Here is a 20366-nt window from a genome sequence, read left to right as displayed (position 1 = left end):
ACTTGAGTGAATTCATTTGTTAATTTACCTTCACCTATCTACTAGAGAGTGGGGGAAAAAAACTCTTTAAGGAAATGAAATCAGTGAGAATTTTAAAAGGTCTTAGAATCTAAACTTCTTTACAACCTACTAAAATAAGGAATCACAAAACAAAGAAATCTTCAGAATTCAAAATAACTCTAAATCGTCAAACCAATTTTTTAAATGTACATTTTAATTCAATTTATGAAATGACCAAGATAAAATCTACTTTTGTTAATTCACATGTATCTCTAACTAGTAAGTTAAGAAGGAAAAAAATAAAAAGATTTTATTATTTAAAAAAAAAAAAAAAAAAAGGAATTCCCTTCACCAATTTCCACTGTTGCCTATCTCCAACATTTCAAACATAGCAATAATAGTCTTTGATAGGATATGATCAGGCCACCATTTAGAATAGGGTATTGGACCAGCACCTTTAAATGATGCAGTGGGCAGCTCATCTTCATTAGGGGCTACAGGAAAGAAGGCTGATTCCCCCTTTGCTGGGAACGCTCGTTTCACAGAATGAAACAGGGAACTTCTCATCACTTAGGCTGTTCCAGCGACTGCCTGATTACATAGCCAGCTAGCAAAAGAATAACTGTGTTTACAAAGGTATTGCATAAAGAAAAGAAACACCCGGGAACCTGGAGCATCGCCTCTGATTCTAGGCCCATCTTCAATTTGCAAAAGACCACAAAGACCAAAGAAATAAAAAATAATAGGAATGTTTGAGAAAAAGAAAATGTATTGGTTATATGTCTTATTCTGTGCCTGGTTTGGTGCAGTTTCTTACATTTAACCAGATATTGCTACCTCATGTTACAGATGAGAAAGGAGAGGCCTCTTTAGGTCAAGTAATTTGCCCATACTCACACAGCAAGAAAGTAGCAGTGTTGGCATTTGAACCCAGATGGCTCCAAAGACCAGAGTCTTCACACACATGGTTCACTGTGATAATTTAGAAAATAAACCTGATTTGTTCCATGAGGGAAAAGATATAAAACATCTTCATTTGTGTGTGTTTTTTTTTCTATGTTCCCAGCTTCTTTTAAGAAATAAACACATACTAATTCTGCTAAATCTAAGCCTTAAAAAAAAAAGGCCTTTTCTATTGCTATAGCATTATTTCTTCTTTTAAGTTTTAGCCTATTTCTTTCTAATTCATAGTGAAAAGTGGAGATAAGCTACGGTCCTTCTATTTCAATAGCTTATAGTTTCTCTTATTACAAATCTAAAAGCATCTCATGGCAAATTCAGCCACTCAATTTGTGAAGGCTGTCAGAATAAACTGTTTGAAACAGGTTATACCGAAGACCAAATAAAAAAATTATTCGTTCATTTATTCAACAAACATTTATTTCTTTTCACCATGAGGCAATCACTTCTACATGCAGGGGATACATTTGTGTAAGAAATGAATGGAAATGCTTGTCCCCATGGAGACAGGCAAATAAGTAAAACAGGTCAAATAATGAAAAGTACTAGAGAGAAAAAAAAATGGCATAGAGAGGAATGGGACGGTTGGAGAGTAGAGGGGTGGCACTGTTGAAATTCATGTGATCAGGGAGGCCTTTGAGAAAGGCCGTTTAAGCAAAGACCTGAGGGAAGGGAGGGAGCACACGTGGGAGACAGCTGGAGGTCCAGCATTCCAGGAGACAGCTCATGCAAAAGCCCTGAAACAGAAGCCTAGCTGGTGTTCTAGAGGAAGATATGAGGCAGATGGAGATGTGAAGCAGTGTGGGCAAAGGAGAAGAGAGCAGAGTGAGGTCAGAGAGGCTACAGGGCTAGATTACTATGGACCTTGTGGCCACTGAAAGGGCTCTGTCTTGTACTCCAAATGAGATGGAAACTATTGACAGCAAAATAATGACTCTAACTGAAAAGGAACTCTTAAAAGGAACTTTTAAAAGGAACTCTGAGTGTTATGTTGACCACGGATCATACGAGAGGAGAAAGGTGAATACGGAGAAATCAGAAATCGATTAGGAGGTAAGTTCAATAACATAGAGGAAAGATAATGGTTGCTTAAAGTACCAGGGAAGCAGGGATAGTGGGAAGAAACAGCCTGATTCTAGATATATTTTTATGGTACAGCCAACAGGATTTGCTGATGGATTATACGTAGGGAACAAAAGGGAGAGGTGTGAAGGATGACTCCAAAATTTTTGGCCTGAGAAATTGGAAGGATGAAGTTGCTATTTAGAGATAGGCAAGATTGTGGGAAGTGCAAGATTTTGAGAGGAGATAAGAAATTCAGATTTGGACATATTAAATTTGAGATGCCCAATAGACATCCAAGTAGTTGCAACCAAGCACTTGGGTAGTTCAAGAGTAGGCTGTAGACTCATAAGCATATGAATGTTATTTAAAACCTTGAGATTTGATGAGATTAGGAAGAGAGATAAGTCTAAAGGCTGAGCCCTGGATCATGAGGACATTTAGAAGGCAGGGAGATATTAAACATCAGGCAAGGGAGACTAAGAAAAATTGGCCAGTCAAGTAGCAGGCAGCACTTATATTCTTACACCAAAAATGTAACATTTGGCTCTTTAAAGAATTGTTAATAAAACAGATATTTGATGTATACCAGTTTTCCATAAACTTTCTTTGTTTAAATCTCCACATTTCAAAAATTCCTGAATACAGAACAGGCCAAAAGAGAATGCAAGCAAGTATTCTTTCAACATGTCCCCCACAGTCTTCCATTTTGCCTGACGAAGCTACTCCAGTGCCTCATCAAAGTTTAACATTCCCACTGACTTAATTTATGAAACATTAATTTCTGAAACATTTATGGTGAATCTAATATAAGACAATCACAGTGCTAAACATAGTGGTGATAGGATACAGGGAAGAACAATACATGATCCCTGTCTAAGGAGTTTATACAGTCTAGCAGAGAAGCTCAAACATGTAGATCAGAAATAAGACAAAGTTATGTACATAAAATCATGGCAGTTTCAGAAATAACATTTGGGAGTCAGATACTTATAGTTTGACAAGAATTCTATTATAATCGATGCGATAACTATAAACCAAAAATGTAATTGAAATAATTTATAGACTCAGTTGATGATCAGCAAAATAAATATTATTCTGTGCTAATATTAAATGATAGGACTTCTTTGATAAATACCATCTCTCTAATCTTAGCTAAAAATCTCTTGACAAGGAGACGCCTCTTTTAAAAATGACTTGGGGCTGTGCCACTGAGAACTGAAATATCGTGACTTCATTGCTATAGCTGGAGTGCCAAAGGAGAGTTATTGTTCCCTTGATCTTTTGTCCCTGGTGCATGCTCAGGAGATGCTGCCAAGACATATCAACTGACTCTATATTGTAATGGTTTTTGCTATTGCCAAGTTGACTAAGATGGCCCATTCACAGCTGCTCCACTTGATGAGCCAACAGTAGCCTCTCCTGTACGACCAGAGCTCCCTACTTCAATCACAGAGGCAGGACTCATGTGCCATGCCCTGTATCTTAGAGGAACAACTAACCACTACCAGTAAAGGCTGACACAGTAACATTCACGATTCATTTTTATTTGCCTATTAAATCCTCATCAATGCTGGGTAGAGAAAGTCAAGGCAAATCTTAAGACACTATCTTTTTGCCTGTCTTCCAACACAGTGTCAAAAGTATTAAGAAACTTAGAGAGTGTTGTTGACTAGATTGTTCCAACAATATGTAATCTATAGTTACTTGTAGAATATTTATAGGCTGATCATTTTCCTGAAGGTAATGAGATATAATGGTGACAGCTAAGATTAGGTTTATGTTCCTTCATTGTTTTCATGCATGGTGCAATGCTAAATGTCCTGTCATCAAAGAGTCTACAGACTTGGATATGTACATGTGTTTAAAAAAAAAAGTGAAGTACAATATAAAATCTATATTATTAAGAAATGCAATATACTATTGGAACACAGAAGAGGAAGCAGCCAACTGCCAAAAAAAGGTAGGGGTAGGGAGGGAGAGGTACATATGGAGAATGTGACAGAAGCTGGAAGAAAAAAAATACAAAAAGCCTCTGTTATGCACTGAATGTTTGTGTCCCCCAGAACCCAGGTGAAGAATGAATTTCAAGGGAGGAACATTCAACAGTGTTCACTGCCAAAATAAGTCAAGTGAAATGGGAGGAGGAGGGGAGGCTGATTATATAATGAAGTGCATGTTCATTGGAGTGGTAGAATAAAAGCCAAACTGCATTAAGTAAAGAAGTGAGCAGGAGCTAGAGAAAGGAAGACTGCAAATATAGCCTATTTTCCCATTAATTCCTCAAACTCGACTTGGAGTGTTTACGTCCATTGTCAGAAGTTGCAATGCCCAGTAATTTGTTGCTAGTAAATGCTGTTGAGCTGAACTTCTGGTGGCAGAGGTGTGGGATGGAAGTGGGAGCACGTCAATCCACTTGGGGACAATAGCTACATGAGAAAAGCACCTCGATGTTTTGAGTCAGACACCTGTGGTTTGGAATCCCAGCTTCTTTACCAGCTGGGGACATTGAGCAAGTTCCTGAACCTCCCTAAAATGCTTGTCTTTTCTTTATAAATAGGAATAATAATCCACACACCAACCCACAGATACATCTCACAAAATTAATATTACTAAATAATATAATGTATATAAAATATCTAGCATATAGTTTAGGTTACACTTTATTGAATATCTATCACTTATATTAGCAACAAGAAGTTCTTCACCTTGAGTGACCTTCAAAATCAAAAAAGGACTCTTGGCAAGATCTCTGGGGTGCTTCCCATAAGAAAACATGTGCCAGTGATGAGTTTTCATGCAAAGTCTGGATTGCTTTTACACTATTTACCATTTCAAAATCAATTCAGGCCTATAGATTTAGATTCTAACCAAAATCTTTCAATGAACAATTCCTAGATGAACCATCTGCAGAGCAGCCAAGAGAAAGGAACAGTTAGTTACCTTTTAAGACAAAAATATAATTTCCTCATTTTGAAAAAATATCTCTAAGAGCAAGCAACTCACATGAAGGCATGTAAGTAGTCTTTTGTGTAATTTCTCCACTTAATTTAAGTAGCCAATCTGGGATCCCATGGTGGGCAGACTCTAAGGTGGTCCTCTCCATCCTCATCCCTGGCTCCTATGTTCATACCTTTGTGTGATCCCCTCCACTTCAGTATGGATGGGATTTTGTGATGTGGTTCTAATCATTACAGTATGATAAAGGTGATGGAATGTCACACACGATTACATTACATAATACAAGATTCCCTTTGTCAGTCGGCTCTCCTTGCTAGCTAGTAAACAGCCACACTGGGGAAGCCCATGTGGCAAAGAACTGTGGTGACCTCTAGGAACTACAAGCAGCCTCCCAGAGCTAAGGGTGGCTTCCAACCAACAGCCAGCATGAAGCTGGACCCTCTGTCCTACATCAGCAAAGAAACCAAATCTGCCAATAACATGAGAGAGCTTAGAAGTGGATTATTCCCTAGTCCAACCTCCAGATAAGAATGCAGCCCAGCCGATATCTTAATTGCAGCCTTGTGAAACCCCGAATGGAGGACCCAGCCAACCATCCATGCCTGGATTCTTAACCCATAGAAATTGAAATAATAAATACATGTCATTTTAAGCCATTGTTTGCAGTGATTTGTTGTGTAGCAATAGATAACTAATACAGTTAATTGCACAATTAAACCAATCTAAAAAAGTGAGTTGGGGAGAATTTCTAACACCCAGGAGAGAAGCCATGATCAAATGAAACTGTCAAATAAACTACTGCTTTACCTGACTTGTAGCAGATGTGCATCCCTGAGCACTGAGATGCCCATGGCACCTGCGGTGATGACATAGAGCATATGTGGTGACACAAGGAATCTAGGCTCGCCCTGGGAACGGGCTTGTAATCAGTGTACAATGTAAAAGCAGTGGAGATATACATCAAAGGCACTGACTCCTCCAATAAACCACTTGTGTTTTTCGCCACCCAAACTCTATTATTCCAATTTCTGGAATCCTACTTTTCTTCTGGCAAACCACCTTTCCTCCATGCTCAGACCATGTTTCTGGTGAAGCTCTCTCTCTCCACCAACTCCAGGAGTGACATGTGACTTAGGCCTGGCCGATCAAAGCATTACATTTCCCTGATTTTTGTGATTACTTAGGTTTGCCATATAATTCAAGCCAAGCCAAGCGAACCCGGCCAATAGATGCTAACCCCAGGAAACTTTTTTTTAGTTGCCAGAAAGTGTCATTTTTTTTCTCCACTGGATTATAATCTAATAGGATGTAAATCAGGAGCTCTGGCAACTACCTCGCTACATACGAAGCCAGAGAATAGAGCCAGCCCAAATGGAAGCAGAAAAAAGAGATTGGAGGTGGAGGGTGGTAAACAAGGTCCCAAAGATAACATTTCAACTCTTGGATAAAACTCTTCATGAACCAGGTTTACTCCCAATTTTATCAATTCCTTTTCTCACCCCCTATTCTTTGTTTAGAAGAAATAAATTCCCAATATAATTTGAGTTCAATTCAGTTGTGTAAATTGCACTGTTTCTGGGACACAAGCAATATCACCTCAATGCCATTTTATGGCTAAGAGGAAGTCCAGTCTTGCAAAGAGAAGTATCAAGGTTAAGATGCAGTGGTTCATGTACAAGCAAATCTAGCACTGATCAAATGAAGATAACTGTTCGTTATAATAGGTCTCAATGAAGAAGAACTTTTCACCTTTCTATACGTAAGTTTAGCAATAGCTTCTTTTTGCAGGATCAAAACAGAATAAACACTAGGTAGTCCCAGAAAAATTTGAATTTCCCATTTTGGTTTTGAAATAGGCTCTGATATTACACCTTAAGAAGATAATACTTGAAGTTTTGACTTCATAACTGTTTCTTTTCCCCAAAACTGATTTTTGAAATAATATAAAAGTTTGTGAATTCTTTTCATGAACAAGAATGTCTCCTGTGATAATCCCATACCTGAAATCCTTAAGCAAAATATTTTCAAAATATCAGAAACTTTCAAGAACATCAGAAATTTCAGAGTAATAACCAAATAGTATTACTGATGACCAGATACTAACAAGCTTGGGCAAAGCCACATTGCGCAATCAATCCACCCAACAAACTCTTCATCCCACCTCATGGCTTGTCCATTTACTTTTCTATATGAAATGGAGGACCACCCTATATAAAATAGTGCTCACCCAATTCATTTCCCCCCTTATTCTGCTTTACTTTTCCACATGGCACAATAACCTGACATATTATTTCTTTGTTTACTTGGTGAATATCAGATATGGGTAAGACTTAGTTGTCCATTTTGCCTGTTACCTATCAGCTCCAGAAAGTCTCAGTTCGCCTACAGATTCTAGCTCTTGCACAATTATATGGACTACTTCAAAATCTACACAGCTGCCTGAACAACACTTTAATTACTATATTGGTCAAAGTCCAGTCAGGAAAACAAAAACCACAATAGGTATTTCAACAGAGGGCATTTATTATAGAGAGTTGATTCTATAGGTATTAGGTACTGGATAAATAGAAAGAGGAATATAGAAACAACCCAGAGGTTATAACTGCAGGAAACAGTTCCCATCTTTCCAGCTGGGGGAGCAAAGGAAAGCAGTCAAGGTTATTAGAGGCTAGAAGCTCAGGAGTGAGACCCTATAGATATGAGGCTCGGACATCTGAGGAGGGGCCATCACATGGCTGCGGCAGGTGGTTCAGGATCTCAGAAGAGCTCCACAGAGTTTGAGCTCAGACATCTGAGGAAGGGAAACCACCCGTGCTGTCACCTCCGAGTGGGTGACTGCTGAAAGAAGCTGGAGACTAGAATCCAAACTGCTGATACCAGCCAGTGTAGGTTGTGCTGGGGCACCCATAACAGGCACAGCGAGTAAAGGCAAAAAAAATATAACTCCTTTCTCCCTTCCTCCCATCTTTCAATATCCCTCTAAGGCTTCTTTAGCACAACATAGGAGAATAACTACTGGCAAAGAAGAACAGTAGTTAGTGGGATTCCAGCCCCAACAACAAAAGCAGAATATGGAAGAATGGATTTGAGCCGAGAGATTATAGTTTAAAAGCCAGCACAGATCCTAATGTATTTCTCTAATTTCATTTTCTTAGGGGGGAAAAGAAAAACAAATTTCAAATGAAATAGTACAATGGTTGACTCTTGACTGTGTTACCACTAGCTCTCTCTTGTAAACCTTGTAGATTAATCTAGAGTACATTACATGAACTTTGGGTGGTCTATGAACCCATGAAATTTCATTATAAAATTTTTTGATATATCATGTATGTATTTTCCAAATAAGTAGGTTCATAACTTTCACTACAGTTTCAAAGGAGACTGTAACCTCCCCCTAAAATTGGTATCTCTGCCTCATGTTCTCATTCATTCATTCATTCATTCATTATTTAAACTTGCTATGGAAAACATAAACAACTCTTAAGATTATTTTAATGTCTTAAGTACACTATTGGTTATAACTTTCTTGGTTACAGGGAAAAGGAAAAGGAAATTGGAACCACCTCAAGAAAAGTGGGGGAGGGCAAGGGAAGCTATTCAAGGGATCTCAACCCAAGAAGAAATTACCTAGTGAAAGAAAGGGGCTCAAAATAGGACCATGTCTTTTATACAGCCCATCAAAATAAACTCCAGTATATGTGCTCAAAGATATATTTACATTGTAGAATTATTTTTAATAGTGAAAATTTGGAAATAAATTAGGTGTTTATAAGAAGGGATAAATTAGATCAACATAAGAATGGATAAATGGTATGTTTAGATTTGTTGTACTCCTAGTAAAGAGAGAAGGAAAAGGAAACAAAGGGGGAACTTGAATTATATCTGTCCTAGATGGCTTCTTTTTGTTGTTGTTAAATTAGTTTCAGCTATACAGCACAATGGTTAGGTATTTATATATTTTATGAAGAAATCCCCCTAGTTACTCTAGTACCCACCTGGCACTATATATAGCCACTATAACATTGTTGCCTATATTCCCAATGCTGTACTCCACTTCCTTGTGACTGTTTTATAACTAATTTGTACTTCTTCATCCCTTTACCTTTTTCACCATGCCCCCCACCCACTCTCCCTTTGGCAATCATCAGTGTCTTCTGTTTATGTCTGTGAGTCTGTTTGGAAGCAACCTAAGTGCTCATCAACAGATGATTGGATAAAGAAGTTATGATATATATAAACCATGGAATATTACTCAGCCACAAAAAATGAAATCCTACCATTTGCAATGACATGGAAGGACCTAGAGGTTATTCTGCTGACTGAAATAAGTCAGAGAAAGACAAATACTATGTGATTTCACTTATATGCAGAATCTAGATGACTTCTTTAAAATAAATTTGAATTAAATATGGAAAAATTTTAAGATGTGGCAAAGTTGATGGTGGGTTTGTGGGTGTTTGTTATATCATGCTATATTTTTCTGTTTTTGAAATGTTTCATAAATTTAAAAACCAGGAGCTATAAAGGGCACTAAAAAACCCATTAGCAATGGCCTAGACCACCTCTGAGCAGAATTAACAAGAGCTCAAAGGGAAGAAGAACTTATAATCACATCTCAAAAACTCCCTCCATTATACGGTTTCTTTTCAGAAGCATGACTCTCTCTTCTCAGGAGCAGATATTGGAAGAGAATACAGAGGGTGGGGGAAGGGGGGCGGAGAAAAGGGATTTACCAAAGAAAGGAGAATAAAAGAGGAGGAGAAGAGAAGAGGATAATATCTCTGTGGTATTTAGAAAGATAAATAAACATACAAACGCACAGGTAAGACTCTCTCTCAAGCAAGAAAAAATAAGATAAATGAACAATACATAGATGTCTAACCAATGTACTATATATATACTTGAAACTAATTCAAATAAATAATTTTTTAAAAAAGATAAATGAACAAAAGGACTTCTTAAGTATGCGGCTCCTACCTAGCTCCAGCTTCTTCCCCCATGAGGCTAGATAACTGCAAGAAGGAAACACCTGGCTCCATTACTGTCTGACTCTCAAGGCAAGGAAAACTCCTGAGCTTTTTTATTATCAAGTAATTCTATTATTAAGGAAAAATTCTGGTTCCTTGGGAATCATTAAAATAGAATTTAAGCTTATTTGTGGTATAACTTACCTCTAATTCCTATAATCCATTCCTAATGATGATAAGAATGGGAAAGTAGAAAATAGATTTTATTTTTATTTACTTAAGCCTGTCCTTAAAAATATTCCAGCATCTGTATAACACCCAGAAATCAAAGTAAAAATTGATTCTATATTTTGACCATTTGTATAAATTACATGTTATAACTTCTGTCCATATAGGATTTTGTTATAGGCCTGATATTTCCTTTGAAAATGACACAAAATTGCAAAATAAATAACAATGGCAACAATCTTCTTGCCTTAAATGCCAAGGCTCTGAAAAATCTATGTCAACTTGTAGCATGTTGACTAATACCTAGCTTTTCTTAAACATGCAAGTCAACATATGAAGAAAATTAACTTCATAAGGCTTTTAGAAGACAAATTTTGGAGATTTTACAGAATACTAAACCTTTTTCATGGGCAGTTCTGGATCACTGAGAAACATGACAAATGCTATCAAATGAAGGACTAACAAATGAGGATAAATTTAACCAAAAATAGGTTTACTTTCGAGAAAGCACTTGTGCAATGAAAAAGCAAAGTGCAAGTATTGCAAATAAAGGAAAAACAGGATGCAACATTATGTGTAGTAACACACCCTATTGAAAGGCAATAAAGCCTGTATGACATAAATCTATTGCATTGTATTGCCTGATACCATTTAGTCTCGATCTCCACAAGCCATCCAAAGGACATCAACAGAACAAAATACCTTCAATCCATAAAAGTTTGGGACTGACCAGCCACTAAGAACACTGTAGGATTTTCCCTTCTATGTCATATTAATCTTGTAATCTGATTGAAAATTCAAATTATATCACCCTGATTTCAAAGCCTACTGTTCTACTTTTTAAATCCATTCCATGTAACCAAAGAGTGTTTCTAAAGTTCCATATGCCAGTATACTTGGAACACATTAATTCCATTAGCAGGCTATTTCAGGAAATAGTGAGCATATTTCTTGGAAACAAATACATGTGGTTAAAAAACAGCCTCAAAAAAAAAAAAGTATGAGGTGAAAAACTGAAAACAAAAGACAATTTTTAAATGCAATTAGAACTCCTTCCCATCACATATCAAAGGTGTCAGAACTGCCTCTTGACTGAGATTTTGGTGTTGTGGATTTGGGTCTTTAAACCAAAAAGCCTATCTTGAGATGGCACTGTGAGGAATCTATCTGCCTCTTAATCATAGGCAACTGCTAAATGAAGTGTATCTATTTTCTCTGTTACATTACTATTGGCAACCAGGTCCTCAGTAAGTGCCCAGAAATGTTTCCATGGTTACAAAAAGCATTCAGCATCCCCCTTGTTTTGGGCCAATTTAGCTTAAAATCTATTGTGGAGAAAAATATGGCACATTAAGGAACATAAAATCAAGACACAGCGTTATGAAAAGAATTCAAGGTTAAATGGGAAAAGCAGGCTTGACAAGGCTTTTTAAAAAGTGCATATAAATCACTGATTAAAAGGCTTCCTTTGCTGAGTGTATCTCCAAATACATCTCTTGAATAGACTGCAAAGCAGCCCATGTACTGTGTCTGACATGATCCCTCGGTATAAAGGGGAAAATGAGCATGTGAAGATAATTTAAGACTTAACCAGCACATAAAATTTAAAAAAAAAAAAAATGTTTTAACATTCGCAGAGCTGAAAATTCGGTTCCTAGTATCATAGAGCCCCGAGGTACTTAAATATTTTAAGGAAAGAGAGGAATAAGAGCTTTTGTTCATTTGCTATAGGCATTTGAAGTAAATTAGTGAGCTGTATCACACTAGGGGGAGAGAGAAAGGGACGCTCCCTAGAGGCAACTTAGCAAAGCTCTTCCATCTGTAGTCAAGAGTGAATTGGAACAAGGGGACTGTCTCATTCTAGGTCTCTGATACATTCCCAGCTCCCAGTGCTACCAAAGAACCAGAACATCAAAAACATTTTTGCATTCTCTGGAACATATTAAATGAATGGTATAAGCTTTTCAATAATCTGAAGGAGAGGCCCATAGCTTATCCTTGTGTATACTGGTCCATTCACCTTTCCCAAATACGGAGCTTTGTACTTGGTAGGCATTCAATAAATATTTAATTAACTGAGAATGGCCATCATACAAGACCTCTCTATAAAGAAGTGTTTCTCCCTATATTTACCTATGCATACATATCACTCTTTTATTGTTCTTATTTTCACTGTGAAGCAGAGAGAAGTAGAGAGATTTGAAATCGTAATGTTATTAAGAACTAATTACTACACTTTCACTTCCAGGAAGATAGTTGTTCTTTTCCATATTCTTCCTCCCACTTACAACCAAAAACCCTAAACATTGTATATAAAACAAAGATTAAAAGACTAAACAGTACAGAGAAGAAGGCAGACTGGCTAGGAATCATGGGACTCAAGGAACAACATGGGGTGAGTGCCCTAGGTTTTTTTGCCTTGAAGATGTCAGACTTGAAGATGGAGAAGCTGGCAACCCAGAAATGCCAATAGGCATAAACAAAAAAAAGGCCTCGAGAAAAGCTTGCTCTCTCTACACAAAAGACCAGGGAAGGTATACCCTAATACCTCCACCCTGGGGTGCCAAAGAAGGTCATTTAGAGATCCAGAACTTTCATTCTTGATGGTCAGTGATGACCATCTTGTACCCCACAGTATCAGAAGACACCCCATGAGGAGCCTGGACTTCTACCTAGAAGTAATGAGGCACTCCTGCCTCTTCTGACTTGGGTGGTGTCAGAAGTCAGTGGAGACTCAGGATTTTTACCATCACCGAGCAGTAATAAGGCTAACCTCAGCTCAGTGTTAATGGAGACCACATGGGGAGATGGAACTCCCATCCCAATCCAGCCTTAATGAGGAGCACCCCTGCAAGGGTTAAGGGAGGCAGAGAGGGAAACCTGGACTTCTGCGTTTATCTAGCAGTAATAAGTTGGTGCCCCATTGCCCTTCCAGAGCCCTGTCAAAGACTCTCTTTTTGAGATGCCTGTTTGGGGGAACAACATCAAAATAATGACAATTATTTCTCCTTATATATTAATATTGTTTTATACACAGTTTCTTCTTACAATCAACTATAATAGCTCTCTAACATATACTCTTTCCTCAGATTTGGACTCCAAACCGATGCTAGAGTTATTCTTCTAAAACACAGCTCTGTTGGTATCACTCTTGATTAACATCTTTTTGAGATTCCAACTGCTTACAGGATAAAAGCTAAATCCCAACTGCAGCCTAAACCATACCCTCATGATCCATCCCTGAAAATGTCATGCTTCTCCAAATGTTTGTGTCCTCATCATTTCCTCCAACTGGAATGCCTTTCTCTCTCCATTCACTTGTTAAATTCTGACTCATGCTCACAGTTTGCAGTCCTACATCATCTGCTCTGTGGAACCTTCTCAGATCACCTCTGGCAAAATTATCCCAAAAGTTACCAAGTACATCGTTATTATAACTTTAAACAAACTTTTTTTATAGGACTTGTTATATGTGACAAGCATTACAGGCATTATAGAACTTTAGGGAAAACCAAGATAATTCTCCTCTCAGACAGACAAAAACCCCTGCAAAAAAAAAGAAGTCAAAAATTACCAATATTGGGAAATAAAAAAGATCATTATAAACCTTACAAACATTAAAAAGATAATCAGAAAAATCTATGGCCATAAATGTAACAAAATAAATGACATGAAAAAAATCCTTGAAAAACAAAAACTTCCAAAAATCACTCAAGAAAGACTTATAACTTGAATATTCCATTACATACTTAAAAAGTTGAATTTGTATTTCAAAATCTTCCCACAAAGCAAAAATTTCCAAGTTCAGTTAGCTTCAAAGGAAAATTTCAGCAAATATTTAATAAATAATACTAATTGAATACAAATTTTTCCAGACTATAGGAAATGAGAAACATTTCACAACTCATTTTACGAGGCCAGCATTACCCAGGTACCAAAACCAGACAGATGTTGCAAGAAAAGAAAACTATAAACTAATATCCCTAATGAAAATAAATTTAAAAAAATTCTCAACAAAGTATTAGCAAATCAAGTCTAGCAATATATGAAAAGAATAGTATACTATGACCAAGTGGATTTTATGCCAGGTATGCAAAACTAGTTAATCACTCAAAAATAAATCAGTGTAATTCATTTCAATAGACTAAACAAGAAAAATCATATGATCTGCTCAATAGATGCAAAATAGCATTTGACATAATTCAACACCTTTTCTGATAAAAACTCTCAGCAAATTGGAATAGAAGGGAATTGCTTCAATATCATAAAAATCATCTACAGAAACCTACACATAACTACTAAGTAATAGTGAAAGTCAAAGCTTTTCCACTAAGCTCAGGATCAAGGCAAAGATACTCACTTTCATCACTCATTCGAAATGATAATATAGTGTAATCAGTCAAGAAAAAGAAAAAATAGACATTGATATTGAAAAGGAAGAAATAAAACTGTCATTTCTCTCACAGATTACATTATTGTCTATGTAGAAAATCCCAAAATTGCAACAACAAAAAAGCTATTAGGACTAATCACTAAGTTTAGACAGGTTGCATAATACAAGGTCACTATTTAAAAATCAGTGGTATTTCTAAATAATAGAAAGTAGCCATTGGAAATTAAAAGTTATAAAAGTATTATTTATAATAGTATCCAAAAAAATACTTAGGTATAAATCTAACAAAATACATAAGAGACCTGTATGCTGGAAACTAAAACAGATTTAAAAAATTGAGAACTAAATAAATGAAGTGATATACCATGTTCATGGATTGCAAAACACAATATAATTAGCATATCATTATCTCCAAACTTATCTATAAATTCAACACAATTCCAATCAAATTCTTAATAATTTTTTTTTAAAAAAATAAGCTTATTCTAAGAATTATATGGAAAAGCAAATAAACTACAACAGTCAAAACATTTTTTAAAATGTAATAAAGTCAGAGGGGTCACACTACCTAATTTCAACACTTTTATTATAAAGCTATAGTGATCAATACAGTGTGATATTGGAGAAAGAATATAAATATAGATTAATGGGAAAATATAGAAAGTCCAGAAATAGACCCACATGTATATAGATAACAGGTTTCTCACAATGATGTCAAAGCATATAATGGAGAAAGGATAGTCATTTCAACAAATGGCGTAGGAATGATTGAAAATCTATATGGGGTGGGGGAGGAGAAAACTCAATCCATATCTTGCATTATGTAAAAAATTATCTCAAAATGAATCATAGCTCTAAACATAAACCCATAACTTTGAAATTCTTGGAATAAACCATAGGAAAAAAATCTTTGCGGCCCTAGGTGATACAAAGATTTCTTAGATATGATACCAAAAGCACAATTCATAAAAGAAAAATGTGATTTCACCTAATTACAAATCTCTGTTCTTTGAGGGACATTGTTAAGAGAATAAAAAGACAACCCACAAAACAAGGAGAAAATATGTTTAAATCATATACCTGAAAAGTAACTCACATTCAAAATATAGACATAACTCAAATCTCAAAAATAAGAAAACGAAAAAAAATTCAATAAAAATGGGCAAAAGATTTGAAGACTTTACCATGGGAGCCTACAGATGACAAATAACTACATGAAAAGGTGCTCAATGTCATTAGTTATTAGGGCAATGAAAATCATAGCCAAATTGGGATGTTAAAACCTATGAAGGATCTGAGATTTTACCATACTTGAATACAAATGAGTTAACTTGCTTCAGTTTTATGAACATTGGCAGAAGACACAAGACTTCTGGGTCAGAGACAATGAATAATTTATTACAGCACAGCAAGCAACATGAGCAATGTCAGTTGCTCATTCTCCAAGTACCACAGGGGCAATGCAGATGCAGGCCCAGACAGATTCCATGCATGCAGTGGGTATATGCATACCAAGTTTGGAAAACCTCTATTCTTTGCAAGCAAATCTGCCTAAACTTTGCCCTGAAGAGAGACATTAAATTTATTGGACAGGACAGCAAATAAATCTTCCCTCTGCTCTGGAGTGAGACACTATCTCTGTCTTTCAAGGCTCTCCGTCATACACATATCCTTGAAAAGATAATCCAAAATAAAAGATGTGACTGTGCTCTCAGGACATGTAAAAACGCAAGAGACCAATGGAGAATTATCTCCCAACATCAGCTATGACTACATACCCATGAGAATGGCTTTAAAATTTTTTTCAATAATAACAATATCCCAAAGTGCTGGTAAAGACATGAGTGACTGGAAGTCTCATAGATTACTTTTGGGAATACAAAATGATACTTTGGAAAACAGTAGAATTTTTTTTATGAAGTTAAGCACATACTTCCTATATGATCCAGCAATCTCACTCCTAGGTATCTCCCTAATTGAAATGAAAATTTATATTCACACAAAAACCTGTTTTGTAAATGTTTATAGCAGCTTTACTCATATTGCTAAAAACTGGAAACAACTCAACTATCCCTCAGCTGACGAATGGATCAACAAACTGTGGTGCATTCACGCAATGGAGTACTACTCAGCAACAAAAAGAAGCAAACTACTGAAACACATGACAACATGGATGATTCTCAAATGCATTATAAGTGCATTACGAAAGAAGCCAGATTCAAAAGGCTATAAACTGCACAATTCCATTTATATGACTTTCTGGAGAAGACAAACAATAGAAACAGGAAATATATCAGTAATTTCTAGGAGCGGGATATAAGGAAATGGATTGACAACAAAGGGACTTGAGGGAATTTTTTTGAGGTGATGAAACTGTTTTATACCTTGATATGGCAGTGGTTACAAGAACCTGTGTGTTTGCCAAAACTCACAGAACGGTACTAAAAAGGATAAATTTTACTGTATGTAAATTAATATCTTTAAATAGAAAAAAAGAGTGAGAGTATATGTGGAAACTCTAGAATCAACTTTCCTGAGCTCTGCCTCTTTCTAAATGTGAATCTTGGGTATACTCTCTCTCAATCTCTCTAAGCATCAATTTTCTCAACTGTGAAATGAGAATAATAATAATATTTGCCTCTTACAGTTGTTAGCTTTCGTGTTGCTGTTACGTCATTAATTATTATTTGATGTCCTATTATATACCTAACATTGTGCTTGATGGTAAAAATATAGAAATGAATCTATGATATGACCCCTGCCTTCCAGGAGGCTACAATCTAGTGAATGGATAAATCTAATCTCTTGAATGGATAAACATAATTATTTTACTGCCATTAATTTACAAAAATTAACAAAAGCAAGTGTTAAATACCTACTGAGCCAAAATTGAAACAATTTTAAGTACAGTTCAACTTTAGCAAGAATTTTCTAAAATAGAAATAGAAATTTCAAGTCAAACTTAAGAAATCTTATTGGTAGTCCAGATATTTCTATAATTATCTCTACAGGTAATTTTAAAACACTTAAAATTGTATTTATTTATAGTTTATCAGATCAGATTCAGAAAGAATATCATCCTACCTTGTTTGCACTAATTTATTCTAGCACTTACTATTACTTTGAGTAAAAGTATCAAGGAAGTTTTATAGAAAGAATAGAAAATTGTTTCCTCATTTTCCCAGACTTCATATATCTGCATAAAACATTTCCTTACAAAGATAAAGCTAAAAGGAATCATGAAAATAGATGAAGAGACTATGAAGTATTCCAGAAATAGCTGTTCCCTACAACAAGAAGAGAATGAATTGCTTCACCTTTATATTACATAACCTGTGAAATGGTGAAAGTGAGTTTGTGGGTTCTGTTGCTCTATATTAATAAATAGCCTGTGTGAGCTATATAGTATAACCACACATCATATATAGACACCTAACATCGTTCTCTGCATATCATATACCTCTCTGTCTCTCAGCCAGATGGAATGTCCATTTTTTAGGCTCAGAGTATTAGAAGTATGAAAATTTTATGCCAGAATATACTACAGCTGCTTTTACAGGATGAATTACAGTTTCCTCATATTTATTATACATTTATTGCAGGCCTATTATATGCTCAGTTCTGACAGGATAAAGGTCTATACACAGTTTGTCTTAAACATGTCTTTTCCATTCAAGGCTAAAAGAAAATCAAGTTATTCTTATTTCAAAGATTTCCTATCTACTGTCATCTCACATCACGTCTCAGTGAAACATTGTGAGAAGTGTTCTTAAAGTGTTATCAACTAAAAATTTTGCAACAAGTATGGCTTTTTGCACAGGATTTCACACTGAATAATATAGTAACATCTAGAGATTCCTAACCTAGTGAAAAAAAAAAGAGAACAATTTAAAGGATATTTTCAAAAGCATGACATATGTACAAGGTGCTTCTCAAACAGAACCCACAAACTCATTTTCATCATTTCACTTGCTCAGATTGTTTTGGAATATGGAGCTCACAAACACGGATTTTCCAAAGTTTTATATATTGAAAATATTCTTAAGGATTACATCTCTCAGTAAGAAGCTAGCATATGGAAAAGGTATATGAGAGAGAAAAATAAAATTCATATGATAACTAAAACAAGTCAAAATAAAATGAATAGAAATGTTCTTTGGAAGAACCCAGAGAAAATGATTACTGACTAGCTTACCTTGCTTTTTTCCATTAACATTTTCTAAAATACCAGAGAGCTGGCTCTCAAAGCCACGTTGAAGGCCACTCCTTTGCTTTTCAAGGTGATGGTCTTCCTCAGCAATAGAAGAAAGCACATGCGGTAGCTTTTGGTCATCAAGGGTCTGATTGGGCCACTGGGACATTATGGAACACGAGTCTTTTGCATGTTGGCTAAGTCTAGGGCTTGAACTTTGGGCAGAGTCCTGTAAATCACTATTACAACAGGAGAAATGATCCACTTCAAGAAACAAGGAATTTGTGTCCTCTTGACTCCAATCATTGCTTTGTTCTTCATTTTCAAAGTAAGTTTCCTGCATCTGCATATCATCTAAGTCCTGGTCTAACTTGTCACTCAATTTAGAGTCTTGTCTGCTTAAGTTAACCAGTGAGGCAGATAACGCATCTCCTGCTTGCTGGAGAGCTTCATATACCCGGGACATCCAGGAAGAGAGAGGCTGGAAGAAGTTCTGAGCATCCTGAGACGCCATGGCCAACACCATGGCCAGCTATTTGATGTCTAAAGTTCACTTGTTCAGGTCCTTCAGTACTCTGGACTTAATGTGAACTACAGAATAAGCATGATGGGAAATTAAACTGGAGATCTCTTAGTGGTTGTGAATATTTCACTCTCAAAACTTCTCAGCTGAAACAGAGGAAAGAAATACTTACACCTGTTAAAGTTACAACTTCAGACCCATCACCAAATACCTACAATCAATGTTAAACAGCAGTTGGGGACAAAAAGAGATCATCCTTGAAATCTTAGGGCAGCTAAATAAAAATAACTGTGACAGTATAAACATAAATTATTTCAGTGCCTATTTACGTCCACAAGCACGTGCAAAATTTCCATTACTAGTAATCAGCTCTATTCATGTGAACTGAGAGGTCTATCCCCATAGACCACACCTAACAGTGTGAAAAGAATAAATGGCTCTTCATTAAAAAGCAGTTAGATATGACATTTCAAAATACGAGAAAGGTTGGATGCTTCATCTATGAACCTGCAGATCCCAGAGAGCTAGCTAATAAGCATCTCTGCTTCATGACAAAAAGATTTATCCTTTCAAAGGAAATGTGTGACTGAAATTAAGAAGCTTTTAACATATCTTAAAGTAGGATTTTATATTTTTATGCAATTTCTAGAAATTATATCTATTCTTGGGGAGCAAACAACCACTGAAAAACTGAGGATGGCAAGTGGATTATGCAGCTTACTAGAGATACATCCCTAGCATCTCATTGCCTTTGTCTATATTCCAACCTCCCCAAGACAGCCCTCCGCAACCTGTGAGACTCTTGAGAGACACTTCTTCCCACCAGATTTACAACCTGAAGGAGGTAGCTAGAAGACAACAACAGAGCAACAGGGCACAATGAAGATTCAAGAGCTAAATATCTACACTTTTACATATAAACATGCATACAAACATACACAGAAATGTGTGCATACATATGCATATGTATGTGTTTTATGTGTATATATGTATTTAAATATCTTATTGTCTTTATGCTTCTCATCAACAGCTCAGGATAAATGTTATGAATGACAGTAGAGCTTAAATTCACTGCTCATA

General features: G+C 36.1%; 1 protein-coding gene across 1 annotated transcript in view; it reads right to left on the bottom strand.

Moving 5' to 3' along the window:
- Window positions 1-19343, bottom strand: part of SYT16 (synaptotagmin 16) — an 82975-nt gene extending 63632 nt beyond the window's left edge. Inside the window, exon 1 of the mRNA XM_006915106.1 lies at window positions 18767-19343. Within this exon, the coding sequence (XP_006915168.1) occupies window positions 18767-19289 (523 nt within the window). The 5' untranslated portion in view covers window positions 19290-19343. The remainder of the gene's footprint in view (window positions 1-18766) is intronic.
- Window positions 19344-20366: the final 1023 nt, after the last annotated feature.

The sequence above is a fragment of the Pteropus alecto genome, unplaced genomic scaffold (assembly GCF_000325575.1).
Source record: "Pteropus alecto unplaced genomic scaffold, ASM32557v1 scaffold276, whole genome shotgun sequence".
Taxonomy (NCBI): domain Eukaryota; kingdom Metazoa; phylum Chordata; class Mammalia; order Chiroptera; family Pteropodidae; genus Pteropus; species Pteropus alecto.
The sequence above is the reverse complement of the archived record's forward strand: the minus strand, read 5'-3'. Positions and strand labels throughout refer to the sequence as shown.